The sequence below is a fragment of the Lagopus leucura genome, unplaced genomic scaffold (genome assembly GCF_019238085.1).
Source record: "Lagopus leucura isolate 7727_CA_CO unplaced genomic scaffold, USGS_WTPT01 Super-Scaffold_100012, whole genome shotgun sequence".
Classification (NCBI taxonomy): domain Eukaryota; kingdom Metazoa; phylum Chordata; class Aves; order Galliformes; family Phasianidae; genus Lagopus; species Lagopus leucura.
In genome coordinates, this window is record NW_024962267.1 from 6,240,195 (window position 1) to 6,265,521 (window position 25,327).

The window sequence follows — 25,327 nt, forward strand, 5'->3', positions numbered from 1 at the left end:
TAAGTGAAACACTGTGGTTTATTTGCCCAATTTTTCATCTCTTGTAACTCATAACTTCAAACATCACAACATTTTTTCAACAAACTGAGCACAGGTTCCAAAGAGTGCATTGCTCTGCCCTTGGGATATCTTTTTCCATGACTTCAAACAGCACAGCAGTGACAAATGATGCCTGCTGATCAGTCAGAGATGCATAATGAATTTCTAGAAAAATTACTGAAAGGTATACAGAATTTATTAGTTGGAAAAATACATAATGCTGACACTTTTTAATTAACAGATTCTAATGCCTTTGGAGGAGATCTCATCATGAGCTTATAGTGTTCTGAGAGCAAAACAAATTATATGAACTTAGCATAGGCTTGAAACAAATTTGTTACACAATCCTTCCACATGGTAGTTAAAGTTACGGTGAACATCAATAATGCTGACAGTGCTGTGCAATACATCTCTGCTTGTTAAGTGTATTTGTTGCATGAAGACTTATCTTGGAAAACCAGTGAGGATATCTGGATCGGCACTTAACCTACTGTAGGGAAATAAATGCCTATGGCATGAAAAATAACAACAACAACAACAACAAGTTTAATGAAATGGTAAGATGAATCAAAATCAAACAATGAGTATCAGCTTGACACTAAATTAAAACCATACATTAAATATAAAGCATTTATAAAAATTGGAAACAAACACTATTGCATTTTTTTCTTTTACAAAAAAAGTAAGAAGCCATACTGTTTATCTTGCAAGAAATTAGATTTAGGAGGCTAGAATTATTCTTATATATCAAATCTATGAATATAACAGGAGATAAGAACAGTATATAAATACGGTATCTTTAAATATTTACATGTATGGAAACTAGTTAAAATGGTGCTAAAAGAAGGAAATGCCTGTTATAAAAGTGAGATTACAAATTTTGCATACATACATCTGCATTACACAATTAGTTTTGAACTTGCACCTTTCATAAACTTAAATATTAATTTTCAAATCACCATTGCATAGAATTACTTGAAAAATATTACCTAATTCTGCATTCCACCTCACAGTAAAAGCTATTAACGATACAAAAATAGTAACTCGGGGAACACCAGCCAGCCGTGCTGCTCTTCAAAGTTTAGTCTCTGCCTTTCTGCTTTTAGGAACAAGGAAGATATTGCCATCTCTAGTTTGCTGCAGTGAGTATTCACTAGGAGAGTAAGACTTTCCATCTTCATCACGTAGCATGCTGAAGACCTCAACATATAAGGTGGTTAATTGCTTTTTCATTTGACGAAGGCTTTTGTCATTCTCTCCTTTTTCTTTAAGCAATTTCTCTCTCTCATCTTTTAGGTGACTCAAATCGTGCTCCAGTTCCACTATATTTTCCAGTTTTCTCTTACGGCAGTTCTGAGCGGCCACTTTATTCTTGCCTCTCCTGCGTATATCTCGAATAAGTGCAAGCTGGGCTTCGCTGAACTGCTCCTTAGACATCATTTCATTGAAGTCATCAACAGGGAGATTGATGATTTTTTCTACCGGAAAAGGGATCTGCAGAGCTTTTGCTCTTTGCTCATCTCTTGTGAGATGAGCTTCAAGACGGCCCGAAGGTTTATCTTTTGTGAACGGAGCTTTAGGGTGGCCTGGGCCAGCAGGAGGGTCTTTCTTTGGTGTGTCCATATGCTGCAAGCTGCGTTTTTGAGCGCCTGGCTCCACAGAAGGAAGCATTTGATCAGGGAACTGCAGTGAGTACATGCTAGCATTGCTCTGTGGCACACTTCCAGGAGAACTGTCCACGTCTTCCATTTCAGAATCGCTACAACCAGAAGTCTTATCTCCACAGGTAGATGATTCAACAGAGTGTTCGGGTGATGCTACACTAGAATTTGCATTCAGTGAAATACCAGAGTCAGAATCATTACACTCTGGCACAGTTCCTGAGTGGTCATCGTTAAAAGCTCTCCACAGTGGGAAATCAGAAAGATCAATAGGTTCACTTAAAATATCTGCAAGTGACTGACTGATAGCGTTTGTTGTTACTGTGTCACTGTCCCCCTTTGCACAAATAAAACTGGTATAGAAATCCTCACAGAAATCAGAGCTCGAAGTCAGTGTGTTATTTAAAGAGTTCACGTTCAGCTGGCTGCTGTTTTCTGGCTGCAAAATGCTGGAGAAAGGGCCCTCGATATTCTCCAGGAAATCTGGACCACAGTTAACATCTTTTTTCACGGTGGGTAATGAATTGTAGTAATTATAGCTGTTGTGCATCTCCGCTGGCTTGGTTTCAGGGCTTGTGATTGTGCTTACTTCAGCCAGGTTGTCATTTTCAATGTTAAGACACTACATGGGAAGTGTAAGAGAGGAGTTGAACAACACAAGACTAATTGATCATGAAATATTTTTATAGAATCCACAACTATTAATTATTTTAGTCATTAACACGTACATGGGTATTGTAACACTGCTGTAACCTAGATGACTACAACATAATTGCACCATGGGGAGACAATCTAGGAAGAATAGACGCCGAAGCAAAATATGAAGCAACTTATCCTGGACAAAGCTATTTGGAAAAAGACTGTGGAGCCCCTCAAATTCATAACAAGGTGCTGAAGAAGAGATCCATCCCAACACACTGATACGTGGAAACTGCACTCCTGCTCTGCCAAATTGCACTGCCAAATTGCAGGTGGGGATTCCGGAGCTGTCAGGTCTGAAATTCTCACAGGCATCACTGCTAGTAATGGCATCACTTCAGTGAATTTAAGAATACTGAATGAGGCTTGCTGAGCACTCATAGCAAACTATTTTTAGCCATCTTCAATTTTATGTGATGATTTCTTTTCCTTGAAAGACAAGATTGTTTCAGGGTTCACTGAATGAAGCAGTGAATTACAGAGAAATGTAATTCTCTGGAAAGTGAAAAAGAAAAATTGTGAGCCCTTATTAACGTTAACTCATCCCACATGCTTCTAGGAAAGCTGGCTAACATTAGTGTGTGTATAAGATGATTACATTGGTTTCATTGGCTACAAAACCAACTCTCTTTCCAACAGAGTGGCAGTTTCTTAACTGAAACTGAAGTAAGTGTCCCTGCTTTCCACAAAGAATTAGGCAACTACCACAGTGTTCCTGTTTCTCTTAAGAAGGGACCACACACTGACTATTCAACCAGAGAGCATGCAAAACTTAAGCTAAGGCTTCAAATTTGAGAGCTCTTGAATTCCCTTTCAAACATAGTTCACAGATAGCAATAGCCTCAATTTAATTATCTCAATCAGAAGATTATTCAATTAATATACAGGATTAATAATTTTGGCTTGGTTTCTTAATATCTTTTCAGCTGCCTTTTCAAAGCTAGTCCTCCTTGTTACCTATGTGGGGGCTTTTAGGCATACCACAGTAGTAAAGACTAGGAAAATTTTGAAATATAGAGAAAGAACAAGAGAAAAAGTAGAATGGCAGGAAATAAAAGGTTCCCACTATTGTCGGTTTTTTTTTTCTTCTCCTTTTTTAATAGTCAAAACTAGATAAAGGAAGTAGAAGATTTAAAAAAAAAAACCTAACTAGATGCACTCTACAATATACAACTTAGTAATACATTAGTGATTTTTAGCTCTCTTTGTTCCCTTGAAATACTCAGTTCACGTACATTATATAAGTAGTTTCTACCAACAAATACATACTTAAGTAGTTAAACAAGAGATAAGCAGAAGAGCCAAGTGTAGTTAGATATCTACCTTACGTTCTATTATTATTTATACAAACCCTTCTCTTAGGTAAAATTTATGTAAATAATAATGATTACTTTTGCACTCAAAATGCTTAAATGCTAGGAAAAAAACCTCATTCATAATAATGCTTGCAGAAACAATTTATGCTGCAGTTCCATAATTCAGAAGCATCTATTTTTAATCAGCTCATATTTCCATCATGATTGTGCTGTAACAGGTCGCATACAGATGCAAACAATCATTTGTCAAACATGAAGAAGTTCTGATATGGAAGACAGATTGTCTTACTAAGGCACCCTGATAAAGAACTGTTTCCTTCCTGTTATACATTCTTCAATATATTACTTTTTAAAAAGTAAAGTTCATACTGAGTTACAGACCTATTATGTCTACATCGTAAAATGCAACAAGTTAGTCATAATTGCCATTGGTTGAGATGCTGTTGTACCCCATACCTTGCTATTCTTTTTTTTTTTTCCCCAGATGATTATTATACAAAACTTTTACCTGTAACTCTGGAAGGGACAATAACTCTTCCCAAACTTGCTCTATGTTCTGCATATTCTCTGCATCAGTAAGTGGAACTATACCAGGTGAGTTGGGTGGCTGAGTTTGATTAGAAGAAATGAAGACTGGATCACTATCAATCTGATCAGGAACCAGTGACTGAAATGCAGCTGGAGAAGCCTGGAGCGTTGAACAAACAAACATACACTTAGAATCTTCCAAAGCAAAAAATCTCCTCTTGCTGTTTTACCTTTTCTGCAGAATAAATAGGCATTTCTTAACAAAAGCATTTACTGAACATAATGAAATAATATAAAAGTATTCCCCTGAAAGGAGTTTTCATATTAAGGACAGAAACAGGAAGAAGCACGAACTGAATGATGAAAGGCTTATTTCTACTTACCAGTCTGGATCTGCGCATCAAAGTAAAGCAGTCCAAATACACCAATTCCAGAGAGCTGAACTAAGCTCATTGCAACAAACTGTAACACTCTGCTATTTGCAGTAACACTGGCTGATGGCAGCCAGGCCAGCAAAATGTCCTGCAGGACTCAGTAAGCACAAGGAATACAAGAGCACCATGGCACACCACCTGCTCCTGATACAGCCCAAGTTCAGGCCCACAACATGGCTTTATTCCAGTTACAGATGGCTTGGGGACAGCACTCAACTCATATCACAAATGAATATTACAGTGCAGACAAATGCTGGTATGAGAAAATACGAAACTGATCCCCTGGCACACCACCCATGGAACTGCTGCACTGAGCGTTTACCTCATTGTCATCTATGAATGGGAATGCTTCTGCCAAGAGCTGCATGCAGTCATCAAAGGACAAGGCCTCCTCTGGTTTTGAAGTATCTGTGCTCTAAATAGGAAAGTCATGAAAAAAATGTTATTGCATCTTTGAACAACTGAACAATCTTCCTTTACAGCAACAAACGCAAATTCATTCTAGGCAACCACTAGCATTACACCTTCCTGTGGATGGAAAAAAGGTTTAAACACACAAACACAGAGTTTACCTGTGAAAAACTGATCGGTGGTTCAGTGTTTTCTGACTGAACGTGCTGAGCTGGCTGAGCTGGAACAAATTCACCTGTCTCCTCGTCTAACACCAGCTGAGCCAGCAAGGCTTTCTCCCGCTCTTTCTGGAGCTGCTCTTGTCTTTCCTTTTCAAGTTTCTTCTGTTTCTCGAGTTCATACTCCTTCTGTCGTTGACTGAAATCAAAAACTTCACGCCTTGCCCCAAGGTCTATATCTTGCCTCCAAAGGATGTCAATCAAGTTCATGTCCTGTAATAGAAATGCTGTTTTGAAGCAAGCCTCCTCCCCAGTAGAACTGGTTTAAAACAATAAGAAGGCTTTTAAATTCTGCATTAAACAGGTAGACTCATGTAAGTGAGATTCATTCTCTTAATCCTACAAAATTATCTAAATAAAATATATCTCCATATGAAGGCTTGGTTGCTGCAGCCCACACATCAGGTCACGGAAACTAAGCAGTTGCAGTTGGTAAGGCAACACACAAACTAGACAGTTAGTATTCTTTCCTACATTATCTCATAGAATACATGAAGCAATAGAGTGAATTATATCACGTAAGGAAAAAAAAAAAAAAAAAGACTATATAAATGAGAAAGACAGAAATTAGTAAGTCTATTCATGTAATTCTTTTTTCAGTATGATCTTATGAAATTGTAAAAACTGGCTAGAAAAATCACAAGGAGTTGTCTGAGTCACTACAATAACCACACTCAAAATGTGTTTTCAAATGTTTATGGTCCATCCTGGTATCAAGCACGAATCTTAAGATCAGCAGAACAGTGCTACAAAGCTGGAGGATAACCTGGTTCCAAGTGCCCACCTAACACAACATCACAGGAGTACTTTTTATTTTTTTTATTTAAAATTATTAAGACTATCACTAAAAATTTGTAATTCAAAGCTTAATTTCAGTTGACGTTGTAAGTGTGACTGGTTTGGAGCTGAGTATAAGCCACGTATCAAGAAGTGTCAAACTTTGTTAATCAATTGGGCTCTGATTAATTTTTCATATTTTTATGCTGTTAAAACTGTTTCTCAGTGCTGAAGTTTGGACTGCTTTCTTCTGTAAGAAAAGTGCACCACATAGAAATCATCAATCAACAATTAACTCCACTCCTGCCAAAGCCATGACAGCAGCCCATTCCAGTGCCTGACTGCCCTCTCCATGAATAAATTCTTCCTAATGCATGACCCAAACCTCCACTGGCACAACTTGCCAGAGCTGTTTTCTTGCATCCTATCACACTGGCTGAGAAAGGAGTCCAAAAGCTCACTGCAACTACAAGTATGTAAACATCATATTTCACATGAACAGGACTTCACTGATTCAGTGAGCAGTTACACCCAAGGTACATTAAGTTTTCCACCATATCAAATTAAACATTTCCTTCCCTGTTAAGAGTATTTTCCAGCACAGAAACAAATTAACCTAAATGCCACGTCACACTGCCATTCAAAATGAATACAACATACAACATACAACAGCGATGGCGTTAGTGGGAGTCCATATCAGAGCAGACCATAATCTCTTCATTAACAATTCAATACCATTCATGCTCATACACACACATTACACGATGTACTTCAACTGGTTGCTAAAAAAACTACTTCTACCATCGGGCAGTTACATGAAATACCCATGTAACACAACACAGGCATTCTGACATCTAAGGCATATTTAATATACCTTGCTGGGAGACACCAAACTCAGCTTTAATGGCCAGCAATGAAGAAGCTGAAATAATTGCAGCGGTTGCCCAAGACAATGTTTGGTCTCTCCAGATTGGAGGGTAAAATGAACTAATTAAGTCCTGCAGTAATTGGAGATGCTGCAGTATGATATAGCTTCATTAAGGGCCAGTAGTTTACCAGCTGCTCACTGTCTCCTTCTGCAGCAGATTCTAAACTGTTTCCTAGTCTCGGAGCATTTGCAATATGCTCTGGATAAAACTGCAGGATCTGGATTTTAGGGCTCACTTCTGAATTATTCATCTACCAGGCACTGTTACAAATGCTACTAAAAAGATTTGTGTGTGTGTATAATGCACAAGGTTGTGAATTAGCAGAGCTATTTCTCTCACTGAGTTGCAGCAGACTACTGCACAAAATAGCAGAACTGCTGCGTGGTTTCTGTTTAAATCACAAAATACGAAAGCAATCCAAAAAGAGGTACGGAAGGCAGAACTCATTTTCCTTAGCCAGAAAAACATGCTGCCTCGGGTGAAACCGCCTGAGGTACAGCCTGAGGAGCTTTGGGTGCTGTGCATGGCAGGCACCACTGCAGCTGCACCCTGCTCTGGCAGCACAGCTCTGCTTGTGGAACTGGAACAAACTGTAACACGCCTGATGCGTGGGCTGTTGCCTGAGGAATAGCACAGCATTGACTTAATGTCACTGCTTCTCAAGGGCCCACGTTAAGCCCTGTATCTTATCTCTGGCTTTGTTAAGCAGTGCTGCACCTCTGCTCGGGACAAAGATGCCTGTCAGAAGCTTTTTTTTTTTTTTTTTTAATTTTAACTTCTAAATGTATTTGTCTTGTGGCACTTCAAGCTAAGAAGATTTGTTTGTTTGCTTTTAATGATCACCACTTAACTGGGAAAGATTACTGCTATTTTCAGCTTGGAAAAATTCTATACGAACAGAGTAATATTATAGTCTTAAATACTAGTAAGTAATTACTCTTCATGAACGGGTTACATGGAGGAAGAGTTCTCCTGTTCAGTAAGCTAATATTTAAAATCATCAAACAGCATGTTGATTTAAATATAACCTGCCATTTAACATTTATCTATAATCTCAGCCAATGATTTCAGTGATACTGCCCTTGTCAAGAAAATAAGAAGTCCTGGGCATTAGGCCAAGGCCCCAGGTCAAACTTAATGGAGCCACCATTGACCAGTGACTCACAGGGGGGTGACTCACAGCCCCAGCATGAGGGACAGCAAAGGACTAAAAAAGAAACTGCAGTCTATTGAAATATGTTGCAATTTTGCTCTTTCAGCCTCCCACTTCCAATCACTTCACAGCCTTGTTGACACTAACACACACAAATGCATGCACCCACAGGTGAGTGCAGGCACTCTTTCTTAGGTCTATCACTGAAGCATTTTTACCTTTCACCATGAAAGCACCACACAGCGACCATACACTTGGCAATCAATGTTTCCAAAGCCACTAAAAGGCATTTCGGTTTTTGCCTGTGAAACAGCCACCCTCTAATTTTTAAGGTGACTCAACACAAACTGCTGGGTGGAGAAGGCTGGTTAGGAGGGAGGCAGCAGCAGGGATCTGCACTCAGTGCATGGCGTGCAGCGGGAGCCTGGTGGTAGCTTGGCCAGCAACAGTCAGGCATTGCTTTGCACAGCTCGGTCCCCGCCTCCCACAGCACCAGGCCTGCTTACTGTAAGCGCTCCAAGGGGCCCTCGTGACTGAGTCCACAAGCATCCGTTTGTTCCTTTCTCCCTTGTGTAATTTCTTGGATTGCATCAGAGGAAGTGGCCGCCTTGGCAGGAGCGAGAGAGGCCGGAGCAGCCAGCCCTGCCCAGCACGAGGACACAGCTGCCATCAGAAGGCATTTCATGGGCAGCACTTCCCCCTGCTCTGGGCTTGGCTCTTCCCCTCTGAACCCCAGTGGCCATTTTGAGAGGAAATACACTAATAGATTAAGGTACTTATTAGAAATATTGGACAGTAGTAATTATGACTTTGGGGAGAATAACACGATTTTAGTATTTTTCCTCTGAAGATGAACAGCGGTTTTATTTCTCCCATTTTCTTCACAATTTTGTAAACAAAAGACAACCACGTAATCTCAGAATGGCTTAGGATGGAAGGAATCTTAGAGATCATTGTGCCTCAACCTCCTGCCATGGGCAGGGTTGCCAACCACTACACAAGGCTGCCCGGGTCCCCTCCAACTCAGCTTTGAATGCCTTATCTCCAGGAACTGGGCATCCCTCAGCAGAGAAGGACAAGCTTTGCTTTCCCACTGTTCATATTAGCAAGAGGTGCCTTGCATTACCATTTGCTTTTCTGTTCATTTAGTGATATGCCCTCCCCACCATACCAACAGCCTAGTTTGGGCATATAAAGGCAGTTTTGATAAGATACACATAAATGTTAAACAATTCACATTAAGCCACCATCTGGCCCCCAATGGAAATTTTCATGTTTTAAATTTACATATCAGCATTTGCCATCTGGGCAGAGTCTGTTATACATTTTATGAGAAAATCCCCCACTACATTGTAAAGTTTGACAATTAACTCTTATGGTTCCTAAGCAAACACACTTGCAGTTGGGTAAACAAAGTAAAGAGACCCTGGTTTTGTGTTATTTCACAGAATGAAATCTTTCCTAGTTTTCCTTTTCCTAGTTTTCACAAAATGCTCATCCTTCCACGTCATGCCTCTTTGGTTTCCCATGATCCATTAGAATTTAAAAGAAGAGAGAATATTCCACACACCAGGGTGAATACATCCAGTGGAGAGGACAGAAGACAACCCCACAAGAGATAAGAAAGCATTCCTGTCTGTAGCTTATTCACAGAAAGAACTTGGAAAAGTACCGCTCACTTTCCATTTGTGTCCCAGGAAGAGAAAGGAATGAACAAAAAGCACCTTACATTTCTGCTGTATTCAATATACCACACAGGAAGTGAAGACCAAAGTCTTGAAATACTCCTAGACTAGAATGAAAGGAAGGAGACTAAATAATAAAGCAAGACTAAGAGGAACTGGAAACATTCTTACCACTTAAGAAAAGCAGTGGGAACAACAGCTGAACATCCTTCCCTCATCATCCCCAAGAGGAAATGATTTTATTCAAGCATGATTTATAAACTATTTCATTTTTTCATATGATTTCTGAAATCACTGTAACTAATGATTTGTTTCCTGTATTCCAGATCTTCCATACTGGCAATTCTCTATCGAAGTAAGCTACTTAGCTAATTGTTTTTGCTCTGTAATTGACTTGCAATCACAGACACCTAAGTCCTTTGCTTCAGTGAAAGCACAGAAAGCAGATAAAATTATCCCACCGCCACTACTGTTTACAAACATACAATGAGATTTGAAAGCTTGGCCACAATTTTCAGTGCCTTACAACTGGAAATACGAAGAACAGAATTTAATTTGAGAAGTGAACAAACAGAAGAGCAGCACTTAAGAACAGGGAAAAGAGAATGTCATATGCTATTTATGCTGGAAGGCAGAGAGGCTCAATTTCAATTTTAGATGTCTGGATTTAGGATTTGCAAATGTGATGGAACAGGCAGCTCCCAAACAAAGCCATAAGACAGCAACCTGTGATTCATGAATCCTCACGGTCAAGGCCCCGACCACCTGTGGAGCTGCCTGCTGTCTCAGTCTTCACCAAGACCTTCCTCCAAGCAGTGCCGGGACAAACACGAGATCAAAACAGCTTGGACGCTGTCTGCTTCAGCTTCATGATGCCTGTTTGCTCTTCCTGGCCCCAAATAATCTTTGGCTACCTGATATCTTGGTCAGCAGCCTCTTTTTAAGATCCAGAAGTCTAGCTTACCTGAAGGAAAAAAAAAAAAAAAAAAAAGACTTCAAAAGGATTGGAAAGATAAAACTTAACAGAACAAATGCTGTGAGAGAATTTCCACTCCTTGTCTATATAAATAAGCCAGCTAAAAAAATGCTGGCCATGTTTCTCAGGACATTCTTCTGCCCCAACAGAGACAAATGAAATAAGCTCAGTCCCCGAAACATAAATATTTGTAAGCAAATTTCATCTTCTTACTGAAGAAAGCAAGCTCTAGAATGTTTTGCCAGGACAGGAAGTGAAGTTCTGGTATTTCATTAGCTTCAAGTGTTTAGCCTCTGTCTTCTTCTAACATACATCTCATATTTCAGACCGTAGCTCCCACTGTATTCCAGCAGGCACTCCTAATTCATGCCAAATTGTCAGAATCTACTCTTATAAATCAAATCAGTTGAAAAACTACTTGGCTGCATTGTCTAGCATTCTTAAGTTTCCGAGAATGTTGTGATTCTTCTAACAAGGAGTGGGACAAACAGTGGCTGGCTGCAATGACAGCCTTCCTCTGCAAGTGCAATCCAGGACACGGCCCATCGCACTGCCCCTACCAGAACAAAGAAACTCCCCTGAGAAGCAATCAATTCATGTATTTCACCTGAACTGGCACTTTCTAGGAATGATATCAACAACAGCTATGATTGTAAGATCTGTTTTTTCCTCCAATGGTTTTCCCATGAGATAAATGCTATAGTAAGCAAGTTTTCCAAACCGTTAGGAACAAGATACACCTCACATATTCTCCAGGAGTGAAAAAACAGCTTTCTTCAAGCCTGAAGAGTGTAAAATGAGCAAGAATGTAACTGCAGTAAAGAACAGATGTTTTAGGATGTTTGTGGTCATGCATGTGCAGGCCTACCTCCATTCCAACCCCTAAAGCTGCAAACTCCTAGTGCCAGCGCTATATCAAGACCACTGTGAGTGAAGAAAAAATAATCAATCACAGACAGCAAGGAGAAGGAAAAGAAGGTACATAAGTGGCAGGTAACTGCTTTTCTTTGACAACAGCTTTCTCTTGTTCTGCAAAAATTAATCCTTCTCCACGTCCATGCCACTCACAGCACAGATTGTGCACAGAAGCCTCAGAGCAGTCCCTTCTAGCTCAGGGTGCAGCATCAGGAATGATGTCCTGCTGCTTGCTCAGCAGTCAGCAAGGCACACGTGCATCATGAAGTATCCATTTCTGATACAACAGAGGCAATTCTTCCTCAGTGCTGCAGCACCTTTGCAGAACACTGTTAGGCACTCTCTCACATGCTTCAGAAGCAGCTGTGTTCTTCTAATTTGTTTAATTGATTTTTGGAAAGCAGCTATACATTGAGTTTAATATATAGTACGTGGTTTCCAGGGGTGAAATTGTCCCTCAACATTTTAAAAAATTCAGTAAAAAAAAAAAGCTCAAATGCAGTGTCTCATCTGCATGGCTTACAGTATGCAAACAGTTTTAAACCTGACATCACTACTTTGTCTTTGTATGGTATTTTAGTTTTCAATGTTATTCTCTGCACCCATGGCCAAACGTGTCTTGCATTCTATCCCCTATTTCTGCCTTCGCCTAAATGAAAAGACAAAGTGAAGTCTAACGCTGGAAGCCAATAACAGTGAGCTTTGCTTTACAAATCTAATGATGCCCACATTTATAAGCACTAACCTGGCTGCTATGCAAAAGCCAAAAACTTAATTGAACTTGATCCTAAATCTCTTGGAGTCCCAGACTGCTTACCGGAACATCACTGTCAAAAACAATGAATCTTAGATGTTTTCATTGCAGCATTATTTCAGTTTGGTGGCTTCTATTCTTCCCTTTTCCCCTTTAGATCATAATTACATTATGTTAATCTCAACATCACTTTTCCACAGCATAGTTGGCTGGTGTATGAGTGTTGCAGTCCCCTCCGTTCAAATTCTGAATTCCTCTTTCAGTTTAATAGAGTCATTTACTTGCTATTTCTTTACTCTTTCATCAGCAGCATTACAAAACGATTAAGTCAATAAGAACACAAAGTGTGTATGTATACAAATTACAATCCATTGCACAAGTTGCACAATGAAATTGGAAGGCTGGCAAAAAAACACGGGATTGTTTTATAAAAGAGTGGGTTAGGCAGTGTATTTGTTTTTACATGTTTGATCCATCAATAAAACTCTGCCCTGCTGCCCCAGCAAGTAAACTGAGTGATTCTGTTGTGCCTTTATTTCTGGCTGCTGTCTAATCCCCATGTGTTGCACTGTGTTACTCCATTTCGAAAGGCATTCAAACAGCAGCCAGAAGTCTATTTCATTTCAGGAAATGCTGGTCTCAATAAGAGCTTTGCTCTTTTCCCCTCTCAATTTAAAACTTCATTGTAAAAAAAATTAGCATTTGTTGAATTTTATAATGTATACAACAGCAACAAAAAAATCCTTGACCTACAATTAAGTAACAATACAAAAGTTGTAATTTCTATCTGAAAATACTGCTGATCTCTCAGTCAGAGGAACACTGAAGCCTTTGTTTCTCAGTTCGTTTTATATGGGGAACCTACAGTAGTTGGGAAACAGTTACCTGTTAAATGATGATCTTCAGGCTATCCTGCTGTACCCAGCCAGGCATGTACCATGTGTGGACACTGCCACAGACTACTCATTAGTTTATCTAGGAGGGGATTGTTTATAATAATGGCTCAGTCATCTGGGAAGCATGATCCAGACAAATTATAGCACACTCTTATGACCAATGAAACAAATCAGGAAGAAAAGATGCACACAGAGTAAAGAACATAATAAAACTGTAAATAACATTTATTAGGTTGTGTTAACCTTGGGTTATAACCTATTAGCCACTATTTTGACTTCACTAGGATTACACTTTGCTAAAAAGTATTTTCAAGCCAAACATGAGAACAGAGTGCATCTGTTCTGGATCAAAATACACTCAATGATTATTTATACTCTTGAGCTGTAAGTTTTCACTCCAATGAGATGTTACTGGTAGGCCTCCATTTAGCTGTCATTTTGGTGACGGCTGGCCAAGCTATAGGGACAGGCACCAGATGGGTTACTACAGCTACATGACAGCCTGCATATAGAAACTGCACGCTCTGGTGTTACAAGAAGCATGTCTCATCAAGCTTCCATCCACTGATCTCACAAGCAGCTCTTTTGTTTTTCATGGGCCAAACTACAAGAGCAAGCACTTGCAATGTCTGCGTGGGCTAGAAAAACACAGAGGTTCACTAACTGCAGTGCCAACACACATCTATCAGCCCTCCTTCACCAACAGACAGCTACTCCATAAGGCTGCACCACAACACTTCCTGCGCGCTTACTAACGAAGCTGAAACAAAGAGCTAGGATGCTTTCAGACCCTGAGAACTCACCAAGCAGCTTATCGATTTAAAAGAATATAAGCCTGAGAATAAGAAAATCAGACTGTTTTAGTCTGTAATGTCAGAAATGAGGCACTGTATGCTCTTAAGAATTAAACAACAAAAACACTCAGCGAACAGAAAGAAAATCGTGCCATCTGACAAGACTTCAGTTCTCTGCTTCTGAGGCAGAAACGGATATCATCTGCCAAACAGTCTGCAGGAGCAGCCTGGACTCCAGGGGAGAACTGCCATTGCTCTACAGAGTACTTCTAACACCCAGGTAAAAAGGCTTCCATGACCTCAGAAACAATTTGTACGATAGTGCTCCCCAACAGCACTGAAGTCATATCAGACCCACACTCTACACTGTCTCCCCAACTAAGTTTGACATTTTCCTTGTCCTCTTGCTGCTTCTTTCTTTTCATAATCAAACTTCAATTCCAGAAAATGTGCCCATCAGCACACAGTAGTGCACAGTCCACAACTACATGGTTACATTTTGGGGAATGCAAGCCTTGCTCTAGAGGTGGCCAGCTGTGCCATGTTGCGTGCTGCAGCTCACAACCAGCAGTTACACTGCTTACTTCCCACTGACCTCCATGGGGCACAGGTGTTAAATACCTTTGTGGACCAGAGTCTTGCAATTTACGTGCACTTCTCACATACATAATTTATATAGATAACGAATGCTGGTTATTTAGCATCAGTCCATGCTGTGAGTGCACTGTTCAACGTTAGAGTGTATTAGAGAAATTAGATGACAACCATGTATTTCCAATTACCCTTCAGCAAATTATGGAGAGGAAAGTCCACCATAGCTCATTCTCCTTCTGCCCCTCCTCCCCCCTTCTTTTTGAGTGTGTCTACAAGGGAATTTAAAAAAATCCACCACAACAGAAAAGGCCCAAATATACTGCTATCCAAGTGCTCATCAGTGGACACAAAATCTTAACATATTCGAGGATGCATGCTTAGCATAGCACATTTTCCTTCCAAAGAAATGATTCATGGTTACATGGTTTATTTGACACAACGTACAACCTTCACTAATGACATACTAAAGAAAAAATGCAGTAAATAACAATACAGCTCAACTGTGCACTGATGACCAAAAATACACTCTCCATATTTACATGAAGCATCATAGAAATCATTGTTACTTTTCCATAAAGGGAGTTTGTACAGCTTTTCTCCTTCCTTTAGCCACACACAGATACATGATGGAAGCTGTTTTTCAGTAGTTTGAGGCAAAGATAGATTTTATTTGTTCATTTTCTGAAGTACTATAATTCACAAACTTATCAGCAAAAAGCAATCCTCTAAAAATCATTAATGCCCAAGAATGCTACAGGAAACTCTTCAACTTGTCAGTCCTAAACAGTTAAGCAACTGAAACAAGAAGGGTCAAGAAGGGACAACATGTCAGGTGTCTGTGTGCCAATTTATCATTTATATGGACACAACAGCTTCCAGTGAAAAAAGTAAATCCACCAAGGAACACCACCATATAAGAAAGTGAAGCCATGTGCATTGTGCAATCTACCACTCGCTTTTTGAAGTTATGTGTAGTACTCAAATTACGAACTCTGCAAGCAAAATGAGCCAATTCATCTCCCAAGACATGAACCAGAGTAGGTAAATGGCTTTACAACTCTTACCAAATCCTATAAACACAATAATTCTTTGTGCCCTTAAAAGAACACTACCATCTCCAAACTCCACTGATAATTCTGTCCTTCCACCCAGATCAACAGCTCTCTGGCTCACGGCCTGTACAGATGGTTACAATAGGGCTGCCTCCTTCAGCCTCATGATGAAATGGACAAATGTACCTAAAGAACAAGGTACAGGCAATCACACATTTTTCCTTGTATACTCTATCAGCAGCCATGACCAAAACAAGATTGTTTGCCACAAATAATAAACTCATCGATACATCTCTTCTACCCATAAGCAAACAAGCATTAAGTATTTGGGGGGAAGGAAGACACGGGGCAAGGGTATTCAACTTGCAAGAAAACTACAGAAAACCAAGAAATTATAAATCCAAAAGCACTCCACATTCTGTTAAACATTTATTTTTAGTTAATAACTGCATCTGTTATCTGAAGAAAAAAAACCACAGAACTGATCTCTTGGACACTTATTATGTAAATATGTGGCTTTATAAACGTTAACTTAGTTAAAACCTTCAGCACACACTGGTTCAGTGCTCTGCACCAACCATTTGGAGGCCAACAACAGAGCACTTCGGACATTTTCTAGAGCTGCAACATTTTATCTCCCATGACCACAAGGTGCAGCTTGATAAGGTACTCCACTGCAGCTTCTGAAAGGGAAATGTTGAACACTGATAAAGACAACAGGTTGCCAAGGGAATAAGGAAGAGAGCTAAACTTCCTTTTTCCTTCAAAAAAGTACTGCAAGTTTAATTATTCTACATCCAATGAAGTAGCATAGTAAGTTGCCTTTTACCGTGCAGTAAAAGAAAATACCTGAAAACAAATTGTTCTCATACTCTCAGCTTAAAAGTCTTACTCCAAACTACGTGCCCTTTCCCTTGCACCTGTATAATCACAAACATTTTTTTGAAGGACAGATTAAACACCCCCACAGGTCCTGCCATGCCTCCTGTAACATGCGCCAAAGATATCTTTATACCTTTTCTCTGCTCTCTGTCCTTCTTCTCTGCCACCATGTTATTCCCAGCTCAGTGCAGAAGAGGTGGCGACGGGGCAAGGCAGAGCTCTTCCCAAGGTAGATTAACCCAATGACAATGTTCAAAATTCGTAATTCATTCCATTTGTTCCTTCTGTTTTGTTGGCTCTGCAAAAAGCACCTTCTTCCTCATACCTGGGGGTGCAAGGAGGTAGCTTACCCTTTTTTGTCTCTTTCTGCACGCCGTTTGTACCTGGGAGAGAGACCGAGTTTGGGGAAGAACTACACTAACTGTCATTTAAGTAACAGGTGGGTTTTGTTGTAAAAGTCAGACTAACTGGCATAACAAATTGAAAGGGAAATTATTTGCAGCGTTCCCAATTTGAGGGCAGAAAGGGTTGAGAAGAAACAGACTTACCTTGCTGCCTCTGAAGAAAGCGTCTAATCTCTAAGGGCAGGGTGAAACATCCCAGCACACTGCAGGCTGTCTATCAGCAGCGGAAGGACAGTGCAGAACGTAAGTGCAACTGCCCTGCATATCTGCTGCCAAATTGAAGTTTGTGTGCCAAATGCCCCAGTTAGGCAAAATAAGTTGTGGGGCTTTTTTTTTTCCCCCCCTTTTCTTTCTTTTTTTTTTTTTTTTTTTAATTTTTTTTAAGTAGACTCTTATTAAAACCAGCATTTGTAGGTGACTTTTTCCAGTACAAGACATTATAGAAAATGGAAATGCTTTCCAGATATAACCATAATTATAATATTTTATAATTGCTTAACCGATTTGTTAAGCAAAAGTAAAAAAAAAAAAATAAATTGCTGATCATTTGGGGGGAAAAAAAAAATACGGAATGCAAAAGTAAGCTTCAGGTTTGGTCTTGAGTTGTTTTTGGTCTTTGCCCAAAACAGTTCCTCATGCCTCAGTAAATACTTGGATAGTTAGATTACAGCAAAATGCAAGTAAAAACTTCAAGACTACAATTTCTCTAGACTTCAATTAATTCAGACAATGAGACGCTGATATCTCATTAAGGTAAATCACTACTCACAGGGGTTTATTCTTCCATTACTACTCATGTTTTGTAAGGCCTTATTCATCATCCCTGCTACATACATGCACAATTCATCAAAACCTCCCATCCCAAGCTTAAGTTTGAAATCAAAATTATTATACCGCTCTGGCCTTTGTGGTAGAAAAACTCAATTTAAAATTTTCAGAGCTTAAAATATTTCTGCAATTTGTTACAAACCCATTAAAGTTTAATTATTTAAAAAGTTCCTGTTCTTCATTTTACCAGCAAAAAGAAACAGAGGGATTGTGTGATACCTAGAGATGCTCACAGCAGTTACTGCATGACAAGGATTTCCAAGCGGAACACGCTGACTACAAACTTCAAGTGAGAGACAACTAAGGATTACAAGTCTCGCTGGAGAATATTCCAAAGAGTTGCAAAAATCCATTGGGTCACAACTATTTATACTTGTTGATTAACTAGTAACTATCATATTCTAGTTCAACTGCCCAAAACAAATTACAAATTATAAAGCAGAGTATCAGAAGTTGCTGTGGTTCAGCATCCATAGGTATGAGACACCTGAACATGATGTGCACTTCCACAGACAAAGAGTTCAGTATAAACAATCTGGAAGACCAGCTGTCAGCAGTTGGTACATTATTTTGCTATTACCATGTTTATTACTGTATTTTACTTTCATCTTCAATTCTACTTACTTGAAAAGTCTCAAGTTTGACTTATTTTTTTAAGGATCAGGGGGACAACGTCCCAGAAATTCCTCAGCTGACACAGACCTGCTCAAGGCCCATCTACACTAGGAAAAAAAAGAATGCGCTGTACAACAGCTTTGAGAAAATATGTCCATGTACCTCACGTCAAATAAATCACAGAAGACTGCACCAGGATCTACAGCACGCTTGTTCCAAGGCCGCTTAATGACTACATCATCTGCACTGGCGCGTATCCATCACTGCTTCTGCAACACTGGTGAAGACAAGTGCTAGTACAATGAGCTGGGATGCAATGCTGCACCCAGATACCTTGACTGACCTCTACCATGAAGGTCTGCATTCTCTTCCCAGTAATGAAGCTCCTGAAAAGCTGCTACCCAGCTGAGCTGCTCCAGATTCTAAAGCTGCTTTACCCAGCCCCACCACTGTCTTTCATCCACCACTTTATTGCCCAACTGACTGCAAAGCATGCATCTGGTAGCACAGTGCAGGCAATCAAACTGGAAATACCCTGCTTTAGGACAGAGCTCAGCTTTCTTACCCAACATAACTCGAGGAAATAACTCCTGAAGACAGAAAGAAGTGACCAAGCACCCAGGTGACACGGAAGCAAACACTGGCTGTGGAGCAGACAAAGACCGGCCATTTTATCGGGACCAGCCAGCACAACCACCACCAGTCACGTGCTGCTGGTCAACTCCAGCAGGGACCTTCAGACAGCCAAAGCAATGCAGGAATTGCTCCACTCTTAACAATAAAGATGGGAGGTACCAATACTACTCCCACGGTTCAAACAAGCAAAACTCCCCTCCTGGACCTTTGTCTTAGCTCCTTATGGCTAAACAGCCATGATGATCTGAGCAGGAAGCAAATCAAAGTCAGAGCAACTTTTCATAAAGCTCTGTTAAAGAAAAGTAGCTGCTTCAACATTTTGTGGGCATGAACTTCCAACACAGCAAACAGGCACACCCTTAATCGTAAAACAAACTTCTACTTAAAGGCAAACTATCGACCAAGCTTCTTCTGAGCCAATTTGCCAAACCTGCAAACTTTGTTTTGCAAGCAGCCTCTGGAAGTGGATTTTTTCATACTTACCAAAGACAGCATGTAATACCATTACAGCAAACAACAATAAAACTTGGATACTGCAAGGCAGAGGTGAGGGCAAGGGAGGAAAAACTGGTATCTTGACATTCCATAGCCATGCAGAAGATACTTCCTTAAAAGGTTTGAAAGTGACCGTCTCAAACTGATCTTACATAACTTGCTGCAGCAACACCAAACTTAAAACAAGTTTCTCCTCCTTCCTCCACTTTGTTAATTTCACTGCTCATAATAATACCACAGAACTTAGATTAAAAGCCTTAATATTCCAAAAGACAAGTATAAGGGTGGGAGGTCTCAACTGTCTCAGTACTGTAACAGCATCAACAATGAAAACATAGTTCTTGAAATGATTTACTTTAACTGGGAAGATAGGAAACATTTATAGTCAGAGTGCTTTTATGATTACTTAGCTAAAAATAAACATTATTTTATATTCCTTCTTTTCAGTATCAAAGCTGCAGGTAATCAGGCCAAGATCAGAAATCCAAACTGAGCTAATGAAACAATTCAACCAGATCTGTAGTATATTTAAAAAAACCACAAAACTTAAGTGGGTACATTTTAAGTTAAACCCATCTTATTACAGTCTTGCCAAGCAGTACTTGCAGTGGGGACTACCAATATAGCTGACAAAAAAGCACTAACTTTACCATATACTATGAGTTATTAACACTGTTATTAACCCCTACAAGCTTTCCAACATCTCCATGATCAGCATATCAAACTACTTTGAAGTAACTCTTATAAAATGAACATTACAGTAGAAATTAGGAGTCAGACACAAAGCCCACATACAAATACATAGCATATCTGTGCAGAAGTCAGCATCGGCCAGAGAGAACTGAGCAAGTATTTTATCAAAAAGGCTGAAGATGGGAAACAGAAGGGGCTCCACAAGACGAAATCCTCTTTTCAAATAATCCTTTTCAAGGATTCAAATAATTTTTTTTTTTTTATCCTTACTACATGTCTTACACATACCTTGGATAAATTAAATATTAATTTGGTTAATGGTGCCAATTCTGATTCTGAGAGACTCTGCTTCTATTTGAAACAAGCACTGCAGGGCTATGTATACTATGGCAAAATTAAACTAATATTAAAATGGCATGCTTTGCTGCTTCTAATAATGGTTAAAAAAAGTATACTCAAAAGCCTCTAATGCAAAGAAACCTCAAGAACTGCCCCTGCTCTTCCTTCATTACTGGAAGTGCTGTAGAATAATAATACTGCCCTCACACTTAAGAGAACCTTGAGCACTATTAACTGACTAGTACGTTTACTGCTCTTCATATACAGTCAACAGGAACCAGGCAGCAAAGTCAGAAGCACACAAAGCCTATCTTTACCTGAGTTACACACCCAGAGCAGCTGTGGATGCCCCATCCCTGGCAGTGCTCAAGGCCAAGAGGGCTGGAGCTTTGGGCTGCCTGGGCTGGTGGGAGGTGTCCCTGCCCATGGAAGGGGGCTGGAACTGGATGAACTGAAGTTCCCGTCTGACCCAAACCATTCCATGATCCTATGGTTCACCTGCATCTGTTTAAAATAAACCTTTCATGTTTTAGCACAAATATAATAGTGATAATTTTGCCGTCTTCATTTCTTATTGGATGCTTTAATAGTTTACATTAATAAACAAATGCACCATAAAGCTATTACTGTTGAGCAACCCTGAACTGAATTTCAGTTTACTGCTGTATATCAGTCATCTTTGGACAAAACAGCCTTGAAGTCATGACTTTCAACTACTCCTACCAGACTTTTCATTGCTTTACATAAGACGACTTGCGTAATGGCAGATGAATTGTTTCTAAAACCAGTTAAGCTAGATTACTGCAGAAAAGAACTTAGCTGACCCTTGTGTTGTATTCTCTTCCTTTCACCTGAGATTGAATTCCATGGCACAAAGTCCTATTTGGATATAATGCCCCATGGCAGAAAACTGAACAGACTTGAAACTGCTTTAAGTTCACTAGGAATGTATTTTATTAGAATAATGGATTACTTAGGGTTGGAATGAGGTGGAAGCCAAAACAAACTTTAACTAGGTGATTAACCTGGGGACTCTAGAGGGCTTTTTGCCTGGCTGGAATTCAAACACAGTAGCAGAGGATTAATATTTAATTCATGCCAACAGGTTCCTGCCTGGACTTGTTCTGCATTAACCACAGCCAGCACAATTACTGCAAATACATCACACTTCCACAAATTGGCCTAATTTTCATGAACAGTTTAGTCATCTTAGAACTTGTCTTCATTAATTTCCAAGAAAAAAAGAAATAAGCAATGTTCTAGATAGAAAAAAATAAAAATCAGACTCCTTCTTTTCAATGAAGGACACACCTGGTGTTAAAAGCATGGGCTCAGCTGGTGTCCATCTACTCTTCTCATCTGGATTTTGTATAGAAAGTCTACAAAAGATAGAAAGTCTATATTCTGTCCTTCTGCCTCCTCCAAACGGACCTTTTCCTGGATGTGCAGTCAATTTTTTTCACCCTCCTTTAGAAAAACCCAACACATCCTAGACATTTCTCAGAGACAAACTGTGGCAGGTTTTGCTGTTTTGGAGTTTGCTGTTTCTTCTGGAGGACCAAATCTACCAAAAATTGACAACTAGCAGAAGGAAAAATGACATGAAAGGCTAGACTGAGGAAATGAAAGAACGAACATCTTATTTAGCTCCTTCCACTTCCGGTGATCTCACAAACTCCAGCATATTGCACAGAGATATCAGTGGCTTTTCAACATTAAAGAAGGCTCAATGTGCCATTGCTACATTAATTTCAGTCAGGATCACAAGAGCAGCAGACAGGATTTTGCTCTGCAAATTCAAGACAAAGAGGAAAAAAAACACAAGAACTCAAGAGCATTCAGGGGTAACAATAGCTAATAATAATCTGACAATTTTAACACTGCTTTGGCTGTCAGAATGATACATAACCTTCTGTATTCTTATTTAGGATAAATGTTATACTCTCTGCTTTTTTCAATTTAAAAAATAAAAAGAAAAAAGTAACGGACAGAGAGCCAAAATTTATTCTTGCCCATGAACGCTAGTGGGAAATGTACACAAAGCTTCCCAACCACCCACACACTCCTATAAAAATGTCTCAAGTTCTTTAAAGCACATGAGATCATCCAGCTGCTCTCTGCTTATACTTAATGTTCTTTTTCATTCCGGTTTGGTCTCTTTCACATGTTTTTCAATAAAACTCCCAAAGCCAAATTGTTTCCCTACTTTGGGTTCTAACCACAAGCTTCTTCAAGTCCCATTTTCAAATGCAACTAACTCCTTGTATTTCAACCAGTTTCCAATGCAGTGTAAATTCTCAGCACATTTTAAAGACAAAACATACAGAACAGTGTCCGTATGATAGACATGTACAGTAATAAGATATCCAATTAGATGTTCCATCAAAAAGATTCCCATGGTCATCTTTTATTATTCAACATTCCTTTCAGTTCCAGGTACTGCACTACATTGTATTCAACTGGTTTAACTGAAAGATATTCTGAAGTTTTGAATGAAGATTTTTCAGCACAGCATGGGATCAGGGTAAGCACACCAGAATTAAGAGAGTCTAACAAAATGCATTTATACTTAAGACAGAACTTGTAATATTTTCATCTATTTCTTCCACAACACTTATCTGCCATTTTAGGAATGACAGAATCATTTAGATTGCAAAAGAGTTCTAAGACCAAATCCAACCATCCATCTAACATCGCGTCACTAAACCACATCTACAGGTCTGTTAAATACCTCCAGCAACAGCAACTCTATCACCTCCCCAGACAGGCTGCTCCAATGCCTAACCACCCCTTCCATGGGGCTCCTGATACTCAACCTAAGCCTCCCCCAGTACCACTTGAGGCAGTTTCCTCGCATTCAATCTCTCATCACCCAAAAGAGGAAACCAGCATCCTTATTGCTGCAACCCCCTTTCAGGCAGTTGCATTGAGCTGTGAGACCTCCCCTCAGCCTCCTCTTCTCAGACTGAACCACCCAGCTCCTTCAGCCTTCAGTTCCTTCCAAGATAACAGTGAAAAATGTAGATGTTTTCCTACACTGAAGAGCATCTGCATACGTAGATGGACAAATAGCTATTTATAAAGATAACTTAATCTATCAACAGACATTTCTGTTTAACAGAGTTACTAAGGAAAAAAAAGAATCAAAGGCCTGTTGCCAGGCCTGAGTGGTGTATTCATTTGTTACTTCCTGCATAATCAGTATCATATGGAAAGGACAAACTATTAGGGAACAGAAAATCAACCCATTCACTAGACAACCTAACACAGTGTCACAGAACCAGATGTGTAATACCTGCATAAAGCCCTACAGACCAAAGAGATGCTTCTAACAGAGCTAGAGACCCCTTTCGAGGTAAAAAAAAAAAAAAAACAAAAAACAAAAAAAAACAACCCTTATATACATTGAAGCAGGTACTCAAGTACTTGGTTACACCAGTCTCCACATTTCGCATTAACTGCAAGTACAACATGTGGCCTCATTTTTTTACACGAGAAGGTGAGCAGGATTACCTTCTGCTCACCTTCTTACAAAGCTCAGCATTTAGTAAGAGTTGATAAGCTTGTCGTGCTGTCTTACAAGGCTAGAAGCACTAGGCTCAGTCATTTCAGTACCTTCAAGCTCACCGAAGAAGGAAACAACCATGAGAACATAACACTTTTATGAACTTGACTCTTGCTCCAGAGTGCTTTTATCAAGTGTTTTGACACCTGTGTCATTAGTAATAGACAACACCCCGAACGAATCCCATCCAGCACACCATTTAACCAATAGAAGATAACCCATTAGCTATCCAGAAACACAGCACCTTTCCACAACAGTTCTGACAGAAACCGCGGCAGTGGGACCGAAGCAGCAGCACGCAGTCAGGCGGCTCCACAATAGATGCCGCAAGAGCCGCCCGGCCCGCACAGAAGAGAGCGGCGCAGACACCAGAGAGGCGCGGGGCCCGTTACCTCCGCGGCCCCACCACCTCTCACAGCGCTGCCGCAGCCCTTCCCACGCCCTTCTCACCCCGCACCCCAGGGCCAACCCGAAACGGGAGACACGCGGTTGTGCAACTGCCCCTACTGAGGGCCGCGTGACGGCGAGAGGCCCGCAAGAAGAAACCGGACAAGCGGGCGGGGCGGGGCCGAGCTCACCCCTCGCTACAGACTGACCTGGCCCCGAACTGCGAAGCGAGCAGAGCGAGACCCCGGCCCGGGAGGGGGGGGAGGAAAGTACCGGAGGGGCGGGGCCCGGCCCCCGCCGTGACTCAGCGCTGCCCCCGGGGCGGGGCGGCACCACGTGCTCCGCCTGCCGCGTGACCGCCCGGCCCGCCCCTCCCCAACCGCAGGGCCGCGAGGAAGGGAGGGGGAGGCAGGGGCGCGGGCGCCCCCTGTTCCCGCCCGCCCCGTGGCGGCTGCGCTCTCACCTGCGCGGCGGGGGGCAGCTCGATCTCCATGGCGCGGGAACGGCGGCGCGGACGCGGGAACGGCGGCGAGGAGCTGTCGCGGCTCTGCCGGCACCGCCCGAGCTCTCGTTCCGAAGCTGTTTGGAGACGGGGACGGCCCGGGTCGGGCCGAGGCAGCGGCGACCGCCGCGCTCCGCCCCGCCTCGGTGC

The 25,327-nt window shown here is 40.7% G+C and overlaps 1 protein-coding gene across 8 annotated transcripts; it reads right to left on the bottom strand.

The window, feature by feature from the left end:
• On the bottom strand, window positions 1-25,236 carry NFE2L2 (nuclear factor, erythroid 2 like 2). Of its 8 annotated transcripts, none has more exons than XM_042874847.1 (6): window positions 24,885-24,948; window positions 10,577-10,814; window positions 5,250-5,519; window positions 5,000-5,092; window positions 4,224-4,403; window positions 1-2,322 (listed from the first exon to the last, which is right to left on the bottom strand). In XM_042874847.1, exons 3-6 carry the CDS (start codon window positions 5,514-5,516, stop codon window positions 1,114-1,116), a joined length of 1,749 nt encoding a protein of 582 aa, XP_042730781.1. In that variant the 5' UTR covers window positions 5,517-5,519; window positions 10,577-10,814; window positions 24,885-24,948; the 3' UTR covers window positions 1-1,113. The 8 variants fall into 8 exon arrangements, with proteins under 8 accessions (XP_042730781.1, XP_042730778.1, XP_042730779.1 ...); XM_042874844.1 differs by lacking the exon at window positions 24,885-24,948 and adding an exon at window positions 17,262-17,402; XM_042874845.1 differs by lacking the exon at window positions 24,885-24,948 and adding an exon at window positions 16,847-16,934.
• Between the last annotated feature and the right edge of the window lie 91 nt (window positions 25,237-25,327).